General features: G+C 43.1%; 1 protein-coding gene across 1 annotated transcript in view; it reads right to left on the minus strand.

Annotated features, from left to right (window-relative positions):
• The window catches only part of PTPRT (protein tyrosine phosphatase receptor type T), an 812457-nt gene extending 788548 nt beyond the window's left edge, over positions 1–23909 (minus strand). Inside the window, exons 1-2 of the mRNA XM_030915349.1 lie at positions 23876–23909; positions 23185–23310 (exon numbers count right to left, since the gene is read on the minus strand). Coding sequence (XP_030771209.1) covers positions 23185–23310; positions 23876–23909 — 160 coding nt within the window. The remainder of the gene's footprint in view (positions 1–23184; positions 23311–23875) is intronic.
• Positions 23910–24191: the final 282 nt, after the last annotated feature.

Raw genomic sequence — 24191 nt, forward strand, 5'->3', positions numbered from 1 at the left:
CTAACCCATACAGAGACACTGAGCTGTCAAAGCATATTCACTTCTACCATCTTGACGGCTTCTTACACTAATGGGGTAAGGCAGACTTGCGCTCCCATTCACATTTCCCAGAGAGAGAGACTGAGATTCAGAGAAGTCCTCTGTCGTAGATGGTAACAGGTTGGTGAACAGCAGAGCCAGGGTTCAAACCTAGATTCATGTGATAGGAAACCCCGTGCTCTGCTCATGATGCCACATGGCAGTGCCTGAGCTCTAGCAAAGCGTGAGGTCTTGCAGTTATATTGGTAGAAAAGAAGAGGACGTGATCTTAAAATTTTGTAAATGTGAATGAAGTGCCTACAGCAGCTGTGACCATGAAGGAGATCTATTTTCTTGCATCTACACTGAAGAATGCTAACTTCTGGCAGAGAATCAAGACAGGAGACTACATCCCTGCTTGAGGTCCATCCAGGTGCTACTCTGTCTGTGACTACCTAGAAATGAGAGCAGGGAAGCATGGTCTAGCCTTGTATTTGGAGATCATTCTCTGCAGACGTTTCCTTTCTCTTGAAAACGAGAGTCAAGCCATGGTGATGTTCAGACTTCAGATCACAAATGCTCATGAATTCATGAGTAGCAATTGATCAACAAGATCCAATCCTAAAAACTTATGGATTCATTAAAATCATTTCCCAAGAATAAAGGAGTGGACATGTCAGTGGTCGTGAGCTCCTCATTCCTTCTTCCTGGGTTTTAGAGGGATGTAAACTCCATCCCCTAACCTGACTCCCTGCCCCCTAATTACAACACATGGATTTTGAAAAGGGTGGACTTGAAAACTGGTCTTGCTGTAAAGCATCTGAGAAAAGTGGGCAGACCACAAAAAGCCTCAGATCTCAGTCAGAGGATATTGCTACCAAATGATGTGATATCTCATTCAAGAGGAGACTCTGGGGTCCAGCCCTACCTCTCCAGCTTTCTCCAAAGCAGGAAAGAGATACTGGGGGTCCCCATAAAGTCTGAAGAGCTAGGAGGTGACAAGTGTTCAGGAAGTCCCTCCAGTTACCTGGCCAGCATGCTGTACTCAGCAAAGGACCCTTCAGCCCTGTTCCTGTCCCTTTTCTGCAAACTGAGGTCCTTTCTCTCAATCAGGTGATGCCTCTCCTCTATCCACTCCTGATGTTGGCAAGTGACACCCTGTGTGGGCCTTCCTGCCCCAGGCCAGGACTAAAATGACCAGGTCTGACCACTCCAGGGCCTGCTGCTGAGTCTCAGTAAGCACACATTGGACAAGGAACCTCCAACAGCCACTCAATATAAGGGGCCTTAGGTCTTCAAAGAAGGCCAGGAGGGGATGATGAACATTACAGCCCATCTAGTGTTAAACACATGCACTCACACACAGAGAGAGGAGGGCAGAGGGGAGAAGGCAGAGAAGAGAGGTATGGCAGGCCTAACAAGTCCTCAGGGTTTTCCACCAGTAGACAGGTTAACAAGGCACCTCCATCTGAGTCCCAGCTTGGAGACAGGACAAGAAGAAGGTGCTTGGTGGTGATGGAAGAGACCCACCATGGGCCCACACACCAAACATTTTGTTCTGTGTGTTCTCAAATGTTTGTCATTTAATCCCCATGTGTCCCAACTGCATGACCTCCATTTTATAAGTAAGAGAAAACCTTGAGCCACAGAGAAACTTTGCTCAATAGCTTTGCTCAGGGTCCCCCATGCTAGTCCCTCTGGCTATAGTGTCCCTGAACCTTGAACGTGTATATGCCTCTGGAATTTCTTTTCTGAAATTCATCTGTACAGAGAATCAAAGACCAAGGTTATCAAAGTTTCCTTTCAAATGCAGGAAAGTCGCCTTTCAATTCAGGCAAATAACCTTTATTTTCCATATTGCGAAGTCTAAAAACCTAGCACAAATCTAAAAATCAGGCTTGTAAAGGTGACATTTTGTTTGAAATGGTCAAAATCAGATAATTGTTTCAATCAGTATGGAGAGTTAAAAGCAGGTTTTCTTCTAATTGTTGCTATCACCCAGAAAATAAAACTAAGATATATTTTCCAGAGGTTGGAACTATACTTGAGGTGGCTCTCTGGTCTGCCAGGCCCCATCTGCTCCATGCTGCTACCACCTCCACGTGTACTCAAGACTCTCTTTGTTCCTGTATTGTGAAGTCTTTTCATGTGGTCCCTGGTGGCAGTAATGAACAAAGTGTGCCACAGCAGAACTGCTTTATAGATCCTCTGTGATATTAGAGTTAGAAAACTGGGAGCATTACCTAATCAGGGCTCTTCCTTGCACAGGTTAAGGCCACTGGAGCCCACAGAGACTAAGCAACTTGCTTCAGGCCACACAGCAGGTCGGCAGCACAGCAGACCCGGATCTCCTGAGACCCACTGAGCACCATGCTGTGAACCACAAGTGTATGTTTCAGCATCTCAGATTTTCTGTTTCCTTTAAATCTGTTTCCAAATAGCTTAACATTTCACTCACCCCCTAACTCACTTATTCGATATTTATTGAGGGCGTTCTGGTGCCAGGGCCAGTTTTAGGAGCTGAGGACACATAGCTGTGAATGGAAAAGTTGCCTCCTGCTCTGATGGAGCTTATACTTCATTGAGGAAGATGGGTGTTAAATGCAAAATTACACAGAGCTCCTCTGTATTGAGCTCCTGCACTGCCTGACCAGGGACAGGGGCTGGAAGAACAAGGGAATTCTGAGACCCAGTGGTCTCCAAGGCAAAGGAAAGAACATGGCAGTGATGACAAGGGGATGGCAAAGTACAGCAGGTAGAGGAGGAAACTACAGGGAAGCAAGCAATAGCTCCAACAAAGAAGTGTCCCAGGGTGCCAATCCTCTGCAGGGAAAAGAAGAAGGGAAGAAGCTGGTGCTCCCGGTGGAACGCCGGCTTATTCCTGTCTTCCTCTAGGAATGCACTCCCTGGGTCTCCTCAGGCTCTCATTCCTCTGCCCACACCCTAGATTGTGGCAATGTGCAGAGTTCTGCTCTCTGCCCTCTGCTCTTCCCTTTCTCCTGGGAAATCTTGACCCTGCCCTTGACCCCTTTCCTAGCTTCCCAAACACCCAATGGTTCTCAAGACCAATGTACTAAAATTGCCTGCTGTTTCCTGGGCCCCATCCCAGTGCCATATGTTGGGATAGGACCCAGGAATCTGCTTTTTAAAAATACCCTAGGTGATTCTGAGGCAGATGCTCAGTCCTCCTGCTTACTGAGACCCGAGGTCTGGTAAACATCAAACACTGGGCCAACACTTTCACTTGCTAAGAACCCAGTATTCTGGGCACAGAGGCAGGGTCTCACCATGTGCATCCTGGCCATTTTTAGCACACCTCTATAGGTATGTGTGTAATATACAGATGAGGAAATGGAACCCACGTGGCTTGGCTAGAGTCATAGAACTTCAAAGAATAGGCACCTGACTCCACACCCAAGTCCAGTATCTTTGTTCATTTCTTTCACCAAGTTTTCTTGAGCTCACCAATATCTCCAACCCCCTTTTCCTCCTCCCCATTTTTACAGGTAATGTCCCCATTCATGCCTGATCGGTTCCCTCCTGGTCCACTGCCTTCCTTCCCACCACAGGCTTCCTGCTGCTCCAAGTTGCCTTTCACACTGGCCAACAAGTGGTTATGATAAAAGATAAATCTGATCAAACATTCCCTGACTTAATCTCTGATGAATCCTTACTCTTATTGTCCAACATCCTTCAAGTTGTGGCCCCAACCTCCCTTCTCATCACATCTCATCCTATATCACATGACCAGAGTATCCCTTCCTAGAATACTACGTTATTCAAGAGTATTGGTTTGAGTATCTGCTTCTACCACTTATGTGTGATTTTAGATAAAATCACACTGCCATTTCTGTGTGATTTTAGATAAGTCGCTTAATCTTTATGTGCCTCATTTTTCTGAACTGTAAAATGGGCTATTACTAGTAGCGCCTTCCAAAGGCTGTTGTAAAGATTTGATAATAAAAGAAAGATGACAAGTAGAAAGTGCTCAGCACAGTGCCATGAAAACAACAGATGCTCCAAAATGCTACCAGATACTAATGTCATCACTGTCATCCTACCGTGTACGACTACTTTTTATTCTCTGAACATACCACATACTTTGAGGTATCTGACTGGAAGCAGACACCTCTTGGTGCCGGAAACTCATCAAAATTCTAAAGTGACTGCAAGGTAGGGTGGCTGTAAAATATCCATTGTTGTACAAGGTGTTTTCTATGTGAAATTTTAGTGAATTCCCCACATAAGTCTTATGAGGCTCTTGTCCCTTATCCTCATTGTAGAGACGAGCATGAGGCTCACATAGGTTACCAAACCAGCTCCAGATCAGAATGCTAGTCACTAGTAGAATTGGCATTCCAACTAATATAGCCTGATTTCAATGTTCACACTTCTGTTCATTTCTTCCACATAAAAAGAACACAGATTTTTTGTTTTTACTCACTTAGGTAGACTGTACTGAGGACTGTGTCATGGTATCTTGCATCATTCCTACCCTCCTAAGCTCTCCCACATATCACTGGGGCTGGAAGCCTAGAAACTATATCTTACTTTCTAGCAGAGTTCCAGCTTAGTCTTCACCAATGACAGAGGCAGAAACTGGGCCCTCACCGGACACTGAGCCTGCTGGCACCTTGATCTTGGAGTTGGACTTCCCAGCACACAGAACTATGAGACATGAATTTAAGAATTTATATATCAGTTTTTTTTTTTTTTTCTTAGATGGAGTCTCACTCTGTCACCCAGGTTGGAGTCCAGAGGCACTATGTCAACTCACTGCAACTTCCACCTCCCAAGTTTAAGCAATTATCCTGCCTCAGGCTCCAAAGGAGCTGGGATTACAGGTGCCCGCCACCATACCCAGCTAATTTTTGTATTTTTAGTAGAGACGAGGTTTCACCATGTTGACCAGGCTGGTCTTGAACTCCTGACCTCAAGTGATCTGCCAGCCTTGACCTCCCAAAGTGCTGAGATTACAAGCATGAGTCACTGTGCTCAGCCTATATATCACACATTTTGGGGTATTTTGTTATAGCAACATGAATGGACAAGACAGAAATTAATACCGAGAAGTAGAGTGTTGTTGTAACAAATACGTAAAATGTGGAAGTGGCTTTAGAAATGGGTAATGAGTAGAAGCTGGAAGACTTTAGAGATTCATGCTGGAAACAGTCTAGATTATTGTGAACAGAGTATTAAGGGTGTTTCTGGCAAAGGTTCAAAAGAAGAAAGCTGGAGAGAAAGGCTCAATCTTCTTAGATATTATCTAAGTATAGTCATGAACAGAATGATGGTAGAAATATGGATGGTAAAGGTAATTCTGATGAGATCTCTGACAGAAACGAGAAATAAGGTATTGGAAACTGGAGGAAAACTCATACTTCTTCAAGATAGCGAAGAACTTGGCTGAATCATAACCATGTCTCAACGCTTTCTGAAAGGCAGAACTTGCAGGTGATAAACTAGGATATCTGGTGAAAGAGACATCTAAGCAAAGTGTTGAGGGTGCTACATGGCTTCTCTTGACTGCTTATAAAAAAAAGTGAGGTAAGAAATCAATTAAAGATGAATTTATAAGTAAAAGGGAAGCAGAGCTTAAAGATTTTGAAAACTCCCAGCCCGGCCAGGTCGTAAAGGTGTATTATGGAGAGAATACCAAGAGTGTGGCCAAGTCAATGTTTAATAAAAATATTAAGATGCCTAATAAGGATATTAGTATGGACGGAAGGAATAAATAGATGCTAGATGCTATTTATCAAGACAATGGAAGAATGACTCCAAAGGCATTTCAAAGATCTCTAAAGTTGTCACTCCCATCACAGGCCCAGAATGCCAAGGCCTGAGGGACAAAACTATATCAAAAAAAGGATCTTGGGCACCCATGAGACCTCAGCACTCACAGCTCTGTGCCACCTCAAGTCTCTGCTTACTGAATTCTGGTGTAGTCCTCCTTAGATGCCCCATATGTGACTCAAGTGGGCCCAAGTGTGGCTCAGGCTTCCCCTCCAGAGGGCAGCAACAGTCAAACTTGGTGGCATCCACGTGGTGTTGACCCTGCAGGTATGCAGAGTACATAAGCCATGGGGGCATGGCTACCTCCACCCTGATTTCAAAAGATGCCCTAGAAAGCCTCAGTGCCCAGAGAACTGCCAGGGTGGATGGGGATGCTGTGAGAACCCTCACTAATTCTGTGGAACCACAGAATTGCATTAGTGAGGAATGGAGCCACTGCAGAGAACCCCTATTAGGGCAATGTTTCATGGAGACATGGAGACAGACAACCCTTGAGACTTCAGACTTGTAGAGCCACCATCATGCAACACAAGCCTGGGAGAGACACAGGCACCCAACCCCAACCACTGAGAGCTGCTTTGTGAGGTGCACCCAGCAAAGCCATGAAGAATGGGGCTGCCTGGGGCTTTGGCCCACGCTTGCTGCACAGTGTCCAAAAGGCAGGACATAGAGTCAAAGAAGATCATTCTCAAGCCTCAGGATTTAATGCTGCTTGTCTTCTTGTGTCTTATACTTACTTGGGACCTATTACCCTTTTCTTCTTGCCTATTTATCTCTTTTAAAATAAGGATGTCTATCCTGTGTTTGTCCAAACATTGTATTTTGGAAGTATACAATTTGTTTGATTTCACAGGCACACAGCTGGAGAGCAATTTGCCTCAAGATGAATCATATCTAATTTAGATGACGCTTTGGACTTACACTTTAAAGCTGATACAGGAATAAGACTTCTGGGGCTATTGGAATGGAATGAATGCATTTTGTATATGAGAATGACATGGATTTGGGGGGATCTGGAGGAGAACACTGTGGCTTAAGTGCAGGTGTCCCTACAAAATTCACATGCTGGAACTTAAAGTCTAATGTGATAGTATTACGAGTTGGGGCCTTTAAAAGACGATTAAGTCATGAGGTCAGAGCCCTCATGAATGAGATTAGCAATATTATAAAAGAGCTGGAGGGAACTAGGTACTCCCTTTTTGTCCTTCCATGTGAGAGCACAGCATTCAAGCCACCATCTTTGAAGTAGAAATGGGGTCCTCATCAGACACCAAACGTAATGACGCCTTAATCTTGGACTTGTCAACCTCCAGAACTGTGAGAAACAGATTTCTTTTATTCATAAATTACCCATTTTGTGGCACTTTTTATAGTAGCATGAATGGTCTAAGACACCACTGAACAATTCCCTATCTCCCTCCCTCTCCCCAGCCCCTGGCAACCATCATTCTATTTTTTATTTCTGTAAGTTTGACAGCTCTAGATACATCACATAAGTAGAATCATACAGTACATGTTATTGATGACTGATTTACTTCTCTTAACGTCTTCAAGGTTCATCCATGTTGTGGCATGTGCCAGGATTTCCTTCCTTGTTAAGGCTGAGTAATATTCCATTGCATGTGTATACCACATTTTCTTTATCCATCCATCTGTTGATGAACATCTGGGTTGCTTCTGTCTCTTGGCTACTGTGAATAATGCTACAATTAACATGAGTGTGTAAATATATTTTCAAGATTCTGCTTTCAATTATTTTAGATATACTGTCATGTGTAGCATAATGGCGTTTCCGTCAATGACGGACTGCACATATGAAGGTTGTCCTAGGTGGATAGTTGGCTATATCTTCTAGGTTTACAAAAATATAGTCTATGATGTTCACACAATGATGAAATTGCATAATGACTCATTTCTCAGAATGTATTCCCATCATTAAATGATACATGATTCTATTTCCAGAATTAGGATTGCTAGATCATATGGTGGTTCTATTTTTTATTTTTGGTTTTCCATATAGACTATATACCATTTTACATTCTCACAAACAATGTACAAAGGTTCCTATTTTTCCAGATCCTTGACAACATTTATTTCTTTTTGTTTGTCTTTTTATAGTGGCCACCCTAATGGGTGTAAGGTGATATCTCATTGTGGTTTTGATTTGTATTTCTCTAATGATTAGTGATGCTAAACATATTTTCTTTTCTTTTTTCTTTTCTTTTTTTTTTTTTTTAAGATAGAGTCTTGCTCTGTTACCCAGGCTAGAGTGCAGTGGCACAATCTTGGCTCAATGCAACGTCCGCCTCCTGGGTTCAAGTAATTCTCCTGCCTCAGCCACCTGAGTAGCTGGGATTACAGCCACACGCCACCATGCCTGACTAATTTTTGTATTTTTTGTAGAGATGGGGGTCTCACCATGTTGGCCAGGTTGGTCTTGAACTCCAGACCTCAAGTGATCTGCCTGTCTCGGCCTCCCAAAGTACTGGGATTATAGGCATGAACCACTGTCCCTGGCCATATTTTCATGTTTCTTGCCATTTGTTTATCTTCTTTCAAGAAATGTCTATTTCAGCCCTTTTTAAAAAAAAAAAAAAAAAAAAAAACAGGTTGTTTCATTATTGTTGAGTGGTAGGCATTCTTTATGTATTCCAGATAGTAACCCTACATGAGATATATGGTTTGCAAATATTTTCTCCCGTTCCATAGGTTGTCTTTTAATTCTATTCCCCTTGAAACACATTAGTTTTAAGTTAGATATAGTCTCATTTGTCTATTTTTGCTCGTCACTTATACTTTTGCTGCCATATCCAAGAAATCGCTGCCAAATAAACATCATAAAACTTTCTACCTACATTTTCTTCCAGGGGTTTTATAGTTTTCTGTCTTATGTTTAGGTCTTTAATCCGTTTTGAGTTAATATTTGTGTATGGTGTAAGATAAGGATCCAACTTCCTTCTGCTATCTGTGGATATTCAATTTACTAAATGTCATTTATTGAAGAAACTATTCTCTCTCCATTGTGTAGTCTTGGCACCCTTGTTGAAGATTATTTGACCATGCATGTGAGAATTTCAAAGGTTTATAAACCTCTAATACCCTGTATTAAACCCCTTCCTGATAGAAATACCTAGAATGGTTTCTGTTTTCCCACCTAAATCCAAACTGATGGACACATCAGGCTTATATATTTTTGCAGCTATGATTTAGAAAGTTCTTGGAAGCTACAGGTCTTATTTTAACCTTAGACACTCTCAGATTTCTTAAAAGACATAACATATTCTTGCTTGTTCATAGCTTTCACAAATTGTTTCACTGATGACAAGGCTTTGAATCCTGAGAAAGTGCAATTTGGATTTCTTAAATAAGGAAACACAATACCTAGGAAAGGAAGCAATTTTAAAAGATATTGGCAGATTTGAGGAAAGTTTTAAAAACAGTTTGCTCAAGTATCTGTTGCTTTCCAAACATAAAGCATGATTGTGTCAGCACAGAGCACAGTGTCAAAACTGGGTAGATGAAGAGGAAAAATAGGAGGTCTTTTTAGAAAAGGGTAATTTCTCTCAATTACCAAATGTCTCACTGATTAGTAGTTGTGGGGAAATAAATTCTGGAGTTGTACCTGTGATATTAATGGGGCATGTGATAGATCATTGCAGTTCTCCAAGGATGCGTGAGTACAGAGTACGTGTCTTAAGCTCAACTGAGAGATTTATCTTTCTGTGAAGGTCTGGGCTCTCAGGGATAGATTATATGTCAGGTGCCCCATCTCCATACACTCATGAAGACAAATTCCTCTGCGAGGAAGCAGAAGCAGTTGCCCTGCTTGACAAACAGACGAATGGAGGGGTTAGGACCACAGGAGTTTTCATCAATGTTTTATTTTATAAATATATCACTAAATTCCTGTATTTAAAAATGCCTTCTTCTTGATTCATAAATTACAAGTCAAAGAATGCTAGAGTCAGAAGAAATTGACTTCTGATCTTACAATGGTCAATAAGGCCCAGGAAGGGATGACATGTGGCCCAAGGTCATGGAGCAAGTTAATGGCAGAGCTAGGACAGAATCTAGGGCTCCTTATTTTTAGATCCATTTCACAGAAGTGGGTGTAGGAAGCCCAGAGAAAGGCAGCTCAAAGTCTGAGGTTAGTGACAGATCTGGGATGAGTTCCCAGGGATGCTTCCTTAGCCACTGGGCAGAAGGCCATGCTAACCAAAGGCCTGGCAGTAGAGACAATGCCTACCCAACTCCACCATGTGCCTGCAGCCCACATAGAACTACAATAATAACCACAGGAAGAACAGAGCTAGAGGGGCCTGAGGTAGCTCTGTTGTTAATATGGTATACATATTTAAAATCACAAGTTTCCATCCAATCCTGGGTAGGAACACTGAGGTCCAGAGGTTCAAGTCAACACAGCAAGGCAGAGACAGAAGTCTTATGTCCATGTAGCAAAAGGTGGATGCCTGGGAGTCATCAGTGAGTGCCACTGAGTTGAGCTGCTTTGGTTCAAATCCCCTTCTTGGCACTTCCAACCTTTATGATAAAGGGCAAGTTGCTTAATCTCTTCATGCCTCAATTTTCCATCTATGAAGTGGGAACACATGGTACCTACACTGCATAGGGTTTTGTGAACCATAAAGCAAACAAGGCTTTAAAGTACCTGGCACAGAATGAGTGCTTCATAAATGCTAGCTGTTAGTATTCTCAAAGACAGACATCCCTGACGGTGGGAATACAAGTGACGTCATAAAAATCTGATAATCTAGAACAGTGTTGACCAAGAGAAACATAATGTGAGCCACATATGCAATTCTAAATTTTCTAGTAGGCACATTTAAAAAAGTAAAAAGAAATGGGTTAATTTTAATAATTTACTTAACCCAATACTTCTAAAATATAATCATTTCAACATGCAATCAACATAAACATTATTAATGAGATGTTTTTACATGATTTTTTTCATACTAAGTTTTTGAAATCTGACGTGTACTTTATACTTACAGGACTAGCCCCATTTCCAGTACTCCGTAGCCACGTGTGGCTAATGACCACAAGATTAAATACTGCGAATGGGACCTCAGTGGATTACTGGATTTTCCAGATTGTTGGACTTTGTTTTTTAAAGACATCTCAGCCATCTTATTTTTACTAAATTAGGGGAAAAAGACTACATTTATACTACACAACTATTTTCTTTTCTTACCAAATATCTTAGAATGCATATTTATAATTCAAATTACTACAGTATTCAAAGCATAATGAAAACCTATTTCCTCACTAAAGAAAAGAAAGATCACACATTTAAAAATGAAAGGTTCACTTGGAGGAGCTCTAGCCCCTGCAGTGGCAGCCCAGTCGGTTGAATGGTCCATGAAGACATCGCCCAGCATCAGTATCCAGCCAGCATCACCATGATCAGGATGATTCTCAGCAACGTCTTCCTCTTAGGCTGCCCTGAGAGTGGCTACAGTTGAAGCAGCAGGAAACAGAGGAATCCTGAAGGACGTCATCTTTGTGATCCTGTTAAATGTGTCTCCTACACAAGACTGTTTTTATGATGGTTCCTTTTCAAAGAATTTATTCCAAACAACATGCAGGTTCACTGTATCTGCATTTACGTAGACACTGACAGTCTTAGACAATTCAACAAACTGACAGGATTAATCCTCCACTAAAAGTAAAGCATTTCTTCCACTTTTCCAGTGAGAAGACATCCTCCCTCCAAAAAAGGTTTTCAGGCAACTTTAATAAATAAAATTTTAAGTGTATAGATGATTGAATTAGGCAAAAGTCTGCTTGTGGTATCGAATATACAATTTAATTACACATACTGGCACAGATTCTGCATCCAGACGGCCTGAATTCAAATCTCAGCTCCTCTAATTTACTACTCACTTTTGACAGAGTTGACATTCTGGGCCTCAGTTTCCTCCTCTTTAAAACAGGTGTGCTAATAACATCCAGCTCACAGTGTTGTTGAAGTATTAAACGAGGTAAAAGCATGTAAAGCCCTTACAACACTGTCCAGGAAGTGGTATACACATGTTAGGTTAAAAGAAATAGTGGTTTATTATCCATTCCCATAGACTTTAGAACCCCTTTTCTTTTCTTTTCTTCTCTTTCTTTTTTTTTTTTTTTTGAGACAGAGTTTTGTTTTTGTTGCCCAGACTGGAGTACAATGGCACAGTCTCGGCTCACGGCAACCTCCACCTCCCAGAGAACCCCTTTATTCTATCTCATCAAATGCACCAGTGTTCACCATCAGAAGAAGCACTTTTTAAATTGAATGATGCCAGTCTCCATTACTTTCGCTTCCCATTACACCATTTGGAATATAATACTTTTTGAATCTAGGTATGATGTCACAGAAAACTGAGTGTCAAGGCAAGCATCTATGTGGATACTAGCACAGACTGGTTTTCCCATTTATCTGGCAGCTGTATATTCTGATCACCACAAGGACATCATGTTGCTTTTCAAAGCCATTGTTAGGACACTTGTTCATAACCATCACCAGTACCCATCATTACTTGGTCATATCCTCCGGAATTATTACTAAACCTACGTTCAATTTCCTTGCCTTTTCTACCAATTCTGTGATCCCTGTAAACATCCCAAACTAGCACTGATTGGGGTCACTGCAGGCTAATGTAGTTTCTTCAATTAATTTTGTAGCTCTGAGTACACAAGAAACCATCTCATAATATGAGATGTTTTGTAAGAACTTTTCTCAGAGCTGTTTGGAGACAAAGATCTTGTCTTTTATTTGGGCACACAGGAGGCATTTTGGCATTTCTTTCTTCTCCTACCTCCATCTCTTAGGTGTTAGTTCAATAAACCACGGTACATTCACCCAGGAGAGTAGCACGTAACCTCGGATGGTGAAAACTAACTCTGAATGTAGTGGCATAAAAAGAGATGGATGACAGAAGGGTTTGGGAGCTATGACTCTATTCATTGTCTGCACTCCTAGGCAGCTGTCCAGAGCACAGCCTGGACCCTTTCTGAGGGCAAGTCCTGCCTCCTCCATATGCTAACGATGACCTGGGCAAGTCATTCAAGCTTTCTGTGCCTAGGTTTCCTGATCTGTAAAATGCAGATAACAGCATCTACATCAGAGGACTGTTGCAAAGATTAAATAAGTTACTATAGTTAAAGCAGTTAGGATAGTACCTGACACATACTAAGCACTACATAAGTAGCAAATCTCTGTTACTATCACCACAAACAGATACTCTCTGTCTTCCTCCTTCCCTCTCTCTCTCCTTCTTCACTCTCTCCCTTTCTCTCTCAAAACACATCAGTATGTTCATGGTGATATTTAGGCTAACTGTGATGAGGGTGGAGAGATATAACTTATATGTTCAAACTCAGCATTTTTTAAGAAAAAATATAAAATATTTTGTCATTAAAGAGGAAAGAAAAATGTACTGACTCAACAACGGCTAAATGGGAACATAAGAACTTACAACTTCAAATCAATCAATAATAATATCAAGTGTGATGAAGGACACTTAAAGGCCTATACTTCCATATCATTTTATTGTAAGCCTCACATTAAAGGAAGAGTAGGTCAATCTGAGAATAGATCATATCTTCCCAAGAGGAGCCTCTTACAGCTGTCACAAGCAGTGGCACACATTCGTGAGAGTGTGCCAGGCCCCACAGCAAAGGAAAGGGTCATTTCCAGTGTCTCGTTATTTGCCCCAAGGATCCTGGGACCAACTTCAGAGCAGAAGAACCCAGACCAATCAGGCTTGGGACCAAGTGGCCCATCCTGACTAAAGCCTCATCAAGCTCAGAGTCCGGTTCAAGATATGAAAGCTACAGATGACCCAGGTGCCATGAAAATGCCAAAGAAAGTGGCAGCCCCTCGAGGGTTCCCCTGAAACCACTTTCTCCCAACTTTCCCAACACTAACAACTTTAACAATAATTCAGTTATTGTTAAATAACCACCTTCCTTATTCCAGGCCCCATGTAGGACATAAGGAATTCAGCAATGAGAGGCAGTTCATGCCCTGGAGCCACTCACAGGCCTAGTGGGGAATCAGAGACAACATACGATAAACTCAGCTACAGAAGCATAGTAGCGAGGTAAATGTTGTGAGGGGAGTCAGGGAGGGCCTCCTGGAGGAGGTGACATTTGTGCCAGGTTTCGATTTAGGAGGAAGGGGAAGGGGAGCTGTGCTCTAGCCTTGGGGATCAGCACATACAAAGGCACAACAGCGTGACCTGCAGGGTTTGTGGTTGAAAGAAGAGATATTAACTATGACTATCTTTTAAAAATATGAAGTTTCTGGAAGAATATTGAGAAGCTCATAGTGAACAGAAAGCTGAAGGATCAGGCCTGAAACATAAGCAGAACAAAAGGCAGTTCTGGTAGACCAACAAGCAGGAAGTTCAGCAACCTCATAGCACAAACACCATGGCCAGACACCACCCCTACTACTGCACACCCCAATTCTCCAGCCTCTGGCTGCTGGCCCATCCTTCCTAGATGAAAAGGCCTGGGTTGCCTACCCAGGTTACCTATCCAGCCACACCTAGGCTGCCAGGAAATGATGAGCAGCTTGCACCTTCACCTCTCAGCGAGCTACACAATCCACCAAGACTCAACACAATGAGACATACCCCAAATCAGGAAACAGGGTTGGAGACTGGACTCCCAAAACAATAACACAAAGGCTGCTCTCGTGTGATTACACAGAAGGGAAAATGAAAGAGAAAAGGGCAGGAGGGGGCACTGAGGCTCCAGATACATGCTGGGGTCGCATCATGAGAAAGTTCAATTATTAATAAGAGCCATTCATCTAACAAACATTTGCCGCTACCTACTAAGCCCCAGCATTGTGGTTACAAATATAAATACAATGTTGTCCCTGCCTACAAGAACCGAAGCTAGCTCTGTTTATGACCCATGAACAGGCTTGCAGTTCATCCAATAAACACGAGGGAACCCACACAGCTTTTTACAGCTAGTGTCCACCTTGATTGACCAGCGCTTGGACCATTCTATTTGACAATATTTCCAACACGATTCTTGCTAAAGCCCAGGGAGTACCTAAGCTAAGAGCTAGAACAAGGTGCAATCAGGGAACCATCACCAGTGCCTGGCTTGTGTTCAGTGCTTCAGAATTTGCAAAGCATTTTCCCAACCATCAAGTCATGGGCAAATGTCCAGGACTACATGTTTGCCATGTGGATGATATTCTTTCTCCAGATGTCAAAGATAATACACAATCATTCTGTTTTGGGTACATAAGGGAATACAGAAATATATGCATATGAAAACAAATTTGATTACTTCTATTAGAGATGAGCACAGAGATGTATGTACAAGAGTACTCACTGCAACATGATTCAGGAGTAACTGGAAGGGACTTAAATATGCAACAGTACGGGGTGGCGAAATAAACTGTGGAACAGTCATTGCAATGGGAAACTATGAAACCTTTAGAAAACATGCTTTTATGGAATATTTAATGACATGGGAAAATGCTAAAGAAAAAAGCATTATATAGCAAAATAGATATTTCCACGAGTTTGTGTGAACATATGACTTTCATTTCATTATTTATAGTTATCTCTATTGTGCATTTTCTCTACAATGAATACACATTATTTTTGCCATCATAAATCATGACTGCAAGGAGAAAAAATTTTAAAAGATGCTTAGTTGATGACAGTATCACGTCTGCAATATATATTTCTCTAGCCTGGACATTAAGCCTGACTCCTCGGCCACATAAAACTCACATGGCCTTGGACCAGTTGCTTCACTTCTCTGGGACTCTGTTTTCTCAAAAACAAGCAACAATATCTCTGAACTCATGGGATGGTGGGACATTAGATGAAATGTTGTACAGGATGATGCCTATCCCACTTCTTGGTTAGAGTGGACAAGTAGTAAATGCCAGGTCCCTTAGAAGAAAGCAAAGCTGGCCGGGTGCAGTGGCTCATGCGGGTAATCCCAGCACTTTGGGAGGCCGAGGTGGGTGGATCATGAAGTCAGGAGATTGAGACCATCCTGGCTAACACGGTGAAATCCTGTCTCTACTAAAAATACAAAAAATTAGCCGGGCATGGGGGCAGATGCCTGTAGTCCCAGCAACTCGGAAAGCTGAGGCAGGAGAATGCTGTGAACCTGGGAAGTGGAGCTTGCAGTGAGCCGAGATCCTGCCACTGCACTCCAGCCTGGGTGACCAAGAGAGACACCGTCTCAAAAAAACAAAACAAAACAAAACAAAAAACAGAAGAAAGCAAAGCTTCCAATACTTACAGCGCTCATGCGGAAAAGGTGACCTGGGTAGGTGATGGGGTCAGGGTACTTACGTGTAACTGCCCTGGTTTTAGTTTCCGAGAACTGCTATTAAAAATTACCATGAGCTGGGTAGCTTAAGACAACAGAAACCTATTGTCTCACAGTTCCGGAAGCCAGAAGTCCAAAATCAGGATGTTGGCAGGGCCACGTCGTCTCCAAAGGCTCTAGGGAAGAACCCGTCCTTGCCTTGCCTGACGGGTTCCTGAACAGACATTCATATGACCAATGAAAGTCACATGGTGTCTGTTGACAAGCCTCAGCATTCCTTGCCTTATGGCCGCATTGCCCCAATCTCCACTGCCGTCTCCACATGGCCTCCTTCCATACGTGTGTGTGTGTCTTTGCCTGCACCAGTCATACTGGGTTAGAACCCAACATGACCGGCAAGACCTCATCTTAATTTGATCATTTCTATAAAGACTTACTTTCAAATAAGTGTCACATTTACAGATATCAGGGGTTAGGACTTCAACTTATCTTTTTAGGAGACACCATTCAACCAAAACAGACCTCAACCCTCCCTTTAGAAAGATCAGCAGTTAGAGCAAGGCAGGAACCTACAGGCAAAAACCCCAGCCTGGGTCACAGAGCCAGATTCCATGGTGTGAAGGAACAGGCCGGGACCACCCTGGAGACGGTGCTGCTTCCATGACACGCTAGTTGGTTGAAATGTATGTATATGTGTGTGTGTGCATGCGCGTGCACGTGTGTCACCTGTGTGTGTGTTCTCCCAACTCCTGCCCCTTCCAATCAGGAAACACACTAAGCTTTTTGTGTTTTTCTGCTCTAGAAATGTGTGTAGGAAAAATAGAAGAAGCTGCTCGAAATCAAGGCTTCCTTCCTTTCTCCTTTGCTTTTTCCTAACTCTAAACTTACTTAACAGAGACTGCTGGAGTCTGGAAGGACTGGGCCAAGAAGGGCGTGCTTTAGAAGGCTAAGATGGTGAGGAGAGAAGTTCTCCCATTTTATGAAGGTAGGAGGCATGGATCTGCTGGTGCCACACTGCTCCATGGCAGTACCTTAGGAGGGGCAGGCCCAGGGGGGTTGGTGGGTGGTGCACCTGGGTTGGCTGGGCTGTGTCAATGGCTCCTAGCCTGAGAAAGCAGCAGCAGAATCACGAGACCTAAAGGAAATGCAGCAGTGGGCTTCCCAGAGAAAATCACAACAGTCTGCTTAAACCCCAGGAAACTCATAGAACCCTAGGGAAGAGGGGGCTCCAACAGTGCCTAAAATGTAGTCTCACCTCCCTGGGGACTGAGGGTCAGATTCAGGCTTATGTAAAGGAGAGAAATAAGTGAGCATTTCTTATGTACCTGATTTTACAGCCTGATATTCAACCCTAATCCCTACCTCATGCTTAAAAGAATGTTCTACAAATATTCGAAGGATATAGAAGCAAGCCACCCAAGCCCCACTACTTCTGGCTTCAGCCCTTTCCAAAGGATACCTCCAGCACTCAGCTGAGGGTATCCTCAGCCCCCAGGATACCCTCCTGCTGGGCCTGGGCTGTAAGTCAGGGCTGTACCTCAGGGCTGACTAGTGGAAACCCATGCCAAAGATGGGGAAGGCAGGGCTAGGAACTGGTGGCAGCTGCACTTAGTTCCATAGGCAGGATAGACAGCTAGAGAGAGGGTTTGTGAGTGAGTGTAGTAACCCCTGCTCCTCTGTGACAGCCTCAGTAAAGATAAAGTGGTGAAACCAGGTCTGAAGCTTGGAATGCTAGTGCAAGAGCTTCTCGCATGGAGAGAGATGAGGAAAAGCATATATTTAGGTTTATGCAAAAGTAGCTGCAGTTTTCACCATTACTTTCAATGGCAAATAACAGTGGTTGTACGTAACATTCAATTCACAGAGCTGGGCTGGAGGAAATGTCTAAGCCCTCGATGCAGCAATGTATCCTGGACTTGAAAAGCCTCTCTGGCCTGTCAGGACCCACAGCAGACACCTGCTGAGCAGCTCACCTTTGTAAAGCAGCATCAGTGAGCTTGAAGTGGGGGCAAGGTCTCAGGTGGACTTAGACTTCCAGCCCCAGAGATTTCAAGAACCAGAAAACACTTAGGAAAAGCAACATTGACTAACCCCCACTCTAGGCAGACAGTTCACACTTATGCAGACATCCTCCATTTAACTCTCGGATTGGTCCCCAAGATAAAGATGTGGAAACTGAGGCAGAAGAATTGAGACCCTGGGATCACTCAGCTGTTGTGTAAGACTGGAATATACTGACCTGAGAACATGTCCATGATAAGGATTTTGAAAGCAAAGAACAGGACATTATGAGTGAGAATAAGGAGGAAGTCCGTCTTTAGACAGACGGATAAGGGAAGGTTGCCTTGAGGAGTCCTGTGAGCTGAGACGTAAAGAAATCAGCAAAGCGCCAGATGAGGTGGCTCATGCCTGTAATCCCAGCACTGTGGGAGGCTGAGGCGGAAGGATCACCTGAGGTCAGGAGCTCGAGACCAGCCTGGCCAACATGGCAAAACTCCATCTCCACTAAAAATACAAAAACTAGCCAGGCATGGTGGCATGCGCCTGTAGTCTCAGCTACTTGGGAGTCTGAGGCATGAGAATCACTTGAACCAGGGAGATGGAGGCTGCAGTGAGCTGAGATAATGCCATAGCACTCCAGCCTGGGCAACAGAGCGACACTCTGTCTCAAAAAAAAAAAAAAGAGAGAGAGAGAGAGAATGAGAGAACGAAAGAACGAAAGAGAAATCAGCAAAGTGAAGAAATGAGAAAACAAATTCTGATGAGAAGGAACAAGGAACAGTACATGCAAAGGACCCATGCCAAGAAAAAATCTGACACATGTAAGGAACTAAAACACACCAGGTATGAGAGAGGAGAAGAAAAGGAGCCTACAGAAGACACTGGATCATGCAGGATCTTATAGGCCATGGCAAGGATTTCAGATTTCATCCTATGTGCCATGGGAGGTCATCAGCGGGATTAAGTCCCAAAATGACATGGACTGATTTACCGGGACCGAGTATAGCACAGAGCTCGTCGCACAAAGGGGATGGGCAAAAAGCTGTGGAACATCTGAATAAACAGACTCAAACTTGATTTCCAAGATGAGGAGAACTGCTGGCTTTACAGAAAGAAAAGCAAGATTTCAGCCTTTGCCTGTAAGAAGAACAAACAGTTTCACCTAATCCAAATTTGCTTTCATGCCTCTCTGCCTAAGCGGCACAGAGAGCCACTGAAATCCACAGGCGCATCATGACAGAATAATTTCAGTGATCATTATCAAATGCCTCTATTTAGAAAAGCTCAGAAGATTGTAATAGCATGATCCAATATTTATGAAATGACACTCTGCCATAATGAGGGGCTGAGAAAATTAAGATTAAAAGCAAAAGCCATGTATTTGGGGACAGAGAGTAGCATGAGCAAAAAGACACACTTTTACTCAGCTTCTTAGAACTTGCTTTTCTGATCTGTAAAATGGGAAGGATAGTAACAAAGTGGAAAATACGTGATCAGTTAGTAGAGCACCTAAAGGCCTTTAATAATTTTTTTTCATTCATTCCTTTGTTCATAAAAACACCTAATAAAGACTATTTGCCCATCCACACATCCATCCAACAAACTGCTAATTTAGTACATAGAATGTCTGATGTCCTGCATCAGACACTGAAGATAAAGTTGTGAACAAGATTCTCATAGTCCCCATCCACATGGAACTTCTCATCTGGGAGTAAAACATGCATTGGATGAACAACCCCTGCTGCGATGCGTGGTGCTAAGGAAAAGTGCAAGGTGCAGTGGGAACCATTACAAAGAGAGCTGGCCCAGACTGAGACATGAAGAGGACGCACAAGACAGCGGGTGGCGGAAAGGCTCCATGGAGGATGCCAATCTTATGTGAGTTCCCGAGACAGGAGAGAGTCAGAACATTCTGGCAATTGGCAGAAGCCAGTGTAAAGTGAGCACAGTGGGATGTGGAGCATCATGATGATGGGAGGTTTAGGGAGGATCAGCCCTCAGAGCCTTGGAGTCCACAACAGGGCTTTGGTCTTTCCTGGAGCAACGAGAAGCCTCAGAAAGGCCTAAAACAGAAGCTGCGTAGAGACAAGGAAGAAAAGAAGTAACATGAATATGCTTATATTCTAGAATAATCTCTTGGACATCTGTTTGGAGAATGGATTAAAGTCAAAAGAGTTAAGTCAAGGAGCCTGTTAGAAAGTTTTCCACCGACCCAGGAAACAGACAATGGCTGTGTTCGGCAGGGCAGTGGTGGCACAGATGGAGAGGCTTGGGCAGACCCAAGATATACTTAGGCAATAAAATGGCAGAATGAAGTGATTGGCTGGAAACGCAGGTAAGAGAGAGAACAAAGAGAAACATGGCCCCCGGGTTTCTGAATCAGTACCAGTAGGGTGAAGTGAGCTTTCTGGAGATAAGGAACAGTGGAAAGTGAGTAGACAGGGAAGGGGAAATGGGTAAATCAAGAGTTCAGTTTTGGAGATGTTAAGCTTGGAGAGCCTACAACATGTTATAGGGCTTTAAGTGGACTAAAGATGAGGAGAAAGAGCATATATAAACACACACACACACACACCCATACACACCTCCCGTACATGCCCCCCCACACACGTATACCTCCATACACACAGACCCCCATACACATGCATACACACAGACACCCATACGCTCCCATACACATGCATACACACCCTCCATACACACACATACACCCCCATACACACACCCCCATACACTCCCATATACACACACCCATACATACACACCCATGCACATGCACACCCACACCCCCATACACTCCCATACACATCCATACACTCCCATACACACACACCCATACACATGCACACATGCCCACACACACCCCCCACATACACACTCATAGACATGCATACACACATATACCAATATACCTCCATACACACACACACACCCCCAATACACAGGCATGCACACACAACACACCCATACACCCCCATACACACACACACCCATACACATGCACACACACCCTCCATAAATGCACACCCATACACATACACCATTACACTCCCACATGCAGACACATATACACCCCCATACACACACACACCCATAGACATACACATACACATACATACACACATACACACATACACATACACACACATACCTATACCAGTAGAGGCATGCACACACACCACACCCATACACCCCCATACACACACACACACACACACACACACACATGTATACACACACGTATACACACTATAACATCAAGGTTTATTTGGCCACCATCAAAGAGGGCCATGAAGAGTAGAGCAGATGTTATACGTTTAAGCAGAGGTGCCTTGGGATTCTTGGGGTGCCTAATGGGATGGGTGATTCTATCATCTAACCAGGCAGTACTTTTGATAAAGTCAGCATGATTGGGCGACAGAGGTTGTTCCACATTGTCTTACTAATAGGCACGCGCACATACACATCTGTTGATGACTTTGCTCACTCAAAGTAAGGTCCCACCAGATCTAAAATGCTCAATTTTGTACCACAGCCCAACTTTATTATACCTAAGGCTTGTATCAACACTTGTGAGAAATTTATACAATTAATACCCTTAATAGGAGCTATCCATAACCATCCAGTGCCTCCTGCTTTGCAGCCAGACTCAAAGTGAATGAGGTCACACCCTCACCCTCACCTGGGCATCTCTGAGCATCTTCTTTGCTCCCAGTTGAGTGGCATCCTGGAAAACCCCATTCTCCAGAGGTAGCTAAGATGACATGGCAGCTGGCAGTGGGTTGTGTAGGTGTAAAACTCCTAAGAGACATCTACGCTGGAGGCATAAATGTCAGAATCACCAGCACAGAGGTGGTATCTGAGGCCATGGGAGTGGCTGAGGCCAGCCATGGAAAGAACAGCAAGTGAGCCTGAAAGAACTCTTAATACTCCATGGCCAGAGTGCACTGACAGGGGAGACTGAGAAGGAGCACCTGGGGGATTGGTGAAAACCCAGACAGGTGTGGGTTAAAGCGAGGGAGCCTTTGGTCAGGGAGAAACTGTAGAAAATGGCCTCCCTTCTCCAACAAGCAGTTGTCTTTACAACTGTAGCTGGGATATGTGATTATTCAGAGAAGTGAGCTTCACTTTCGCAGAGTCGCAACTCTTACTGGCTTCTATCACCAGGCAAGCCTCTTCAAGGTGCACCTTATGCAGGTATACCCCACATTTAGAGTCTAAGTGTTGTCTCTGAGTAGACCTCCTTCAGGTACTTCCCCTGAAACACATCAGGTGTACCTCACAGGCCTGCCCCATGCAGGTATCCATCAAGAATTCACACTAGGCCTTCAGCCCCATCGGTTAAGGATAAAATGTTGATATTTAGAATGTCAGGATGTTAACCTTATAATATATAATAATAATATAGTAATATATAATATGTTATATAATAATATAACCTTATAAAAATCTGTGGAAGTATCCCTAAATATATATATATATATATAAATGATATAATATATACTACATAATGTATATAATATAATGTGTAATATATAATATAAACTTGTAATCATCTGACTGTAGAAGTCTCCCTAAATACATAAAATATATGTAAATAATATAACATAATAATAGATAACAATATGATAATATATAATAATATAATTAATACAACCTTATAATAGTCTGACTGTTGAAGTTTCCTATATACAACCTATGTCTATGTGGCCTGGAAGAAAAGGAGTGACCTCAAATTCTTCAGAAGCTCTTTCTTTCTCCGACATGCCACTATCATCAGGCTAAGCAAAACCTAGTGATACCCTACTTGTAGCTAAAGCTTAGAATCTCAAAGCTAAAAGAAATGCTGAATCCAGGTGACATGTGACTAGTACCAAATCCTAAAGAATTCATTCAGCCTTGGCTTGAACACCTCTGAGTGTGGGGAACTCACTACCTACAGAGCTATCAATTGCCATCTCAGAGCACTCATTGTGTAAATGAGTACTTCTCTCCATGATTCATGGTAAAATCTAGCCATCCCCATTACAGCCCCAAACATGACGGATCTCATACCTGTGGGCACCGCCTGGTCCAGCATTGGTTTCTCCCATGTGTTAATCTGCTCCCAGGTGAACCCATTGGTCCCTAGAGCCACACTATAACCACAGTTGCTGTAGTGCTCATCAAAGGAACAGCCACCTGCAGACAAAAGAGATAGGGGTAAATACATTCCTGTGTCTGAGGCTTGGTTCGTTACCTCTGTCTCGTCAGCTCTTCATTTACAGCTTTGAATTTTAAACTCTGGAGATTTTCTTTATATATATATATATATGGACGAGCAAATTGGATTTTTATATTTGCTCTGGTGCTCTCAGGAAAGGCACTGGCATCTGCAGGCCCCTGTATTTAGAAAAGTTAATAAGGCTAGTTACATTGATTTTAATCTTCCTTCCTGAGAAAGTAAACAGCAGCGTGTTATTCTAAGTAGGAAAAATGAATGCCGGGGCACGCCTCCGTAATTGCTTTGTGCAGCACGGAGAAATGTTGTGAGGCAGAAGGAGCACTCACTTCCGAGTCTGGCAAAACTAGACAGCCATCACCTTCACAAGGTTGCGTGAGTTCAGGCCAGATCCTTCATACCTGAGCGTCTCCGTTTCCTCACCTGTGATACAGAGGGAAATGTCCAACCTTACAGAAATACATGAGGATTAAATGGAATAACATGTGAAGAGTAACCGCCACAGAATACTTTCTCAGTGCCCACCTGTTTCTCTGTAAAAAGCAGTCTGAAAAATCATTTTTCATGGAGTGAGAATTGACTTGGTGAGAAATTAGACAATCATGCACCTGGAAGATAATAAAGTCAATGTGGATCGTGTTTGAAGCTTCTCCCTTTCACTTTAAAGGTCAAGCCATCCACCATTTGACAATAAGTTATATTCATTTGCTGTTGACAAGGATTCACTGAGCATATGCTCTGGGTTGTAAGTCCCATCAAGGTGACATTGAGAGAGATGTGGGGTGTAGAGTGGAGGCTCCAACTAGGAAACGCTGGTTTGTCCAGAGAAATAGGATCCCAT

The sequence above is a fragment of the Rhinopithecus roxellana genome, chromosome 13, assembly GCF_007565055.1.
Source record: "Rhinopithecus roxellana isolate Shanxi Qingling chromosome 13, ASM756505v1, whole genome shotgun sequence".
Lineage (NCBI taxonomy): Eukaryota > Metazoa > Chordata > Mammalia > Primates > Cercopithecidae > Rhinopithecus > Rhinopithecus roxellana.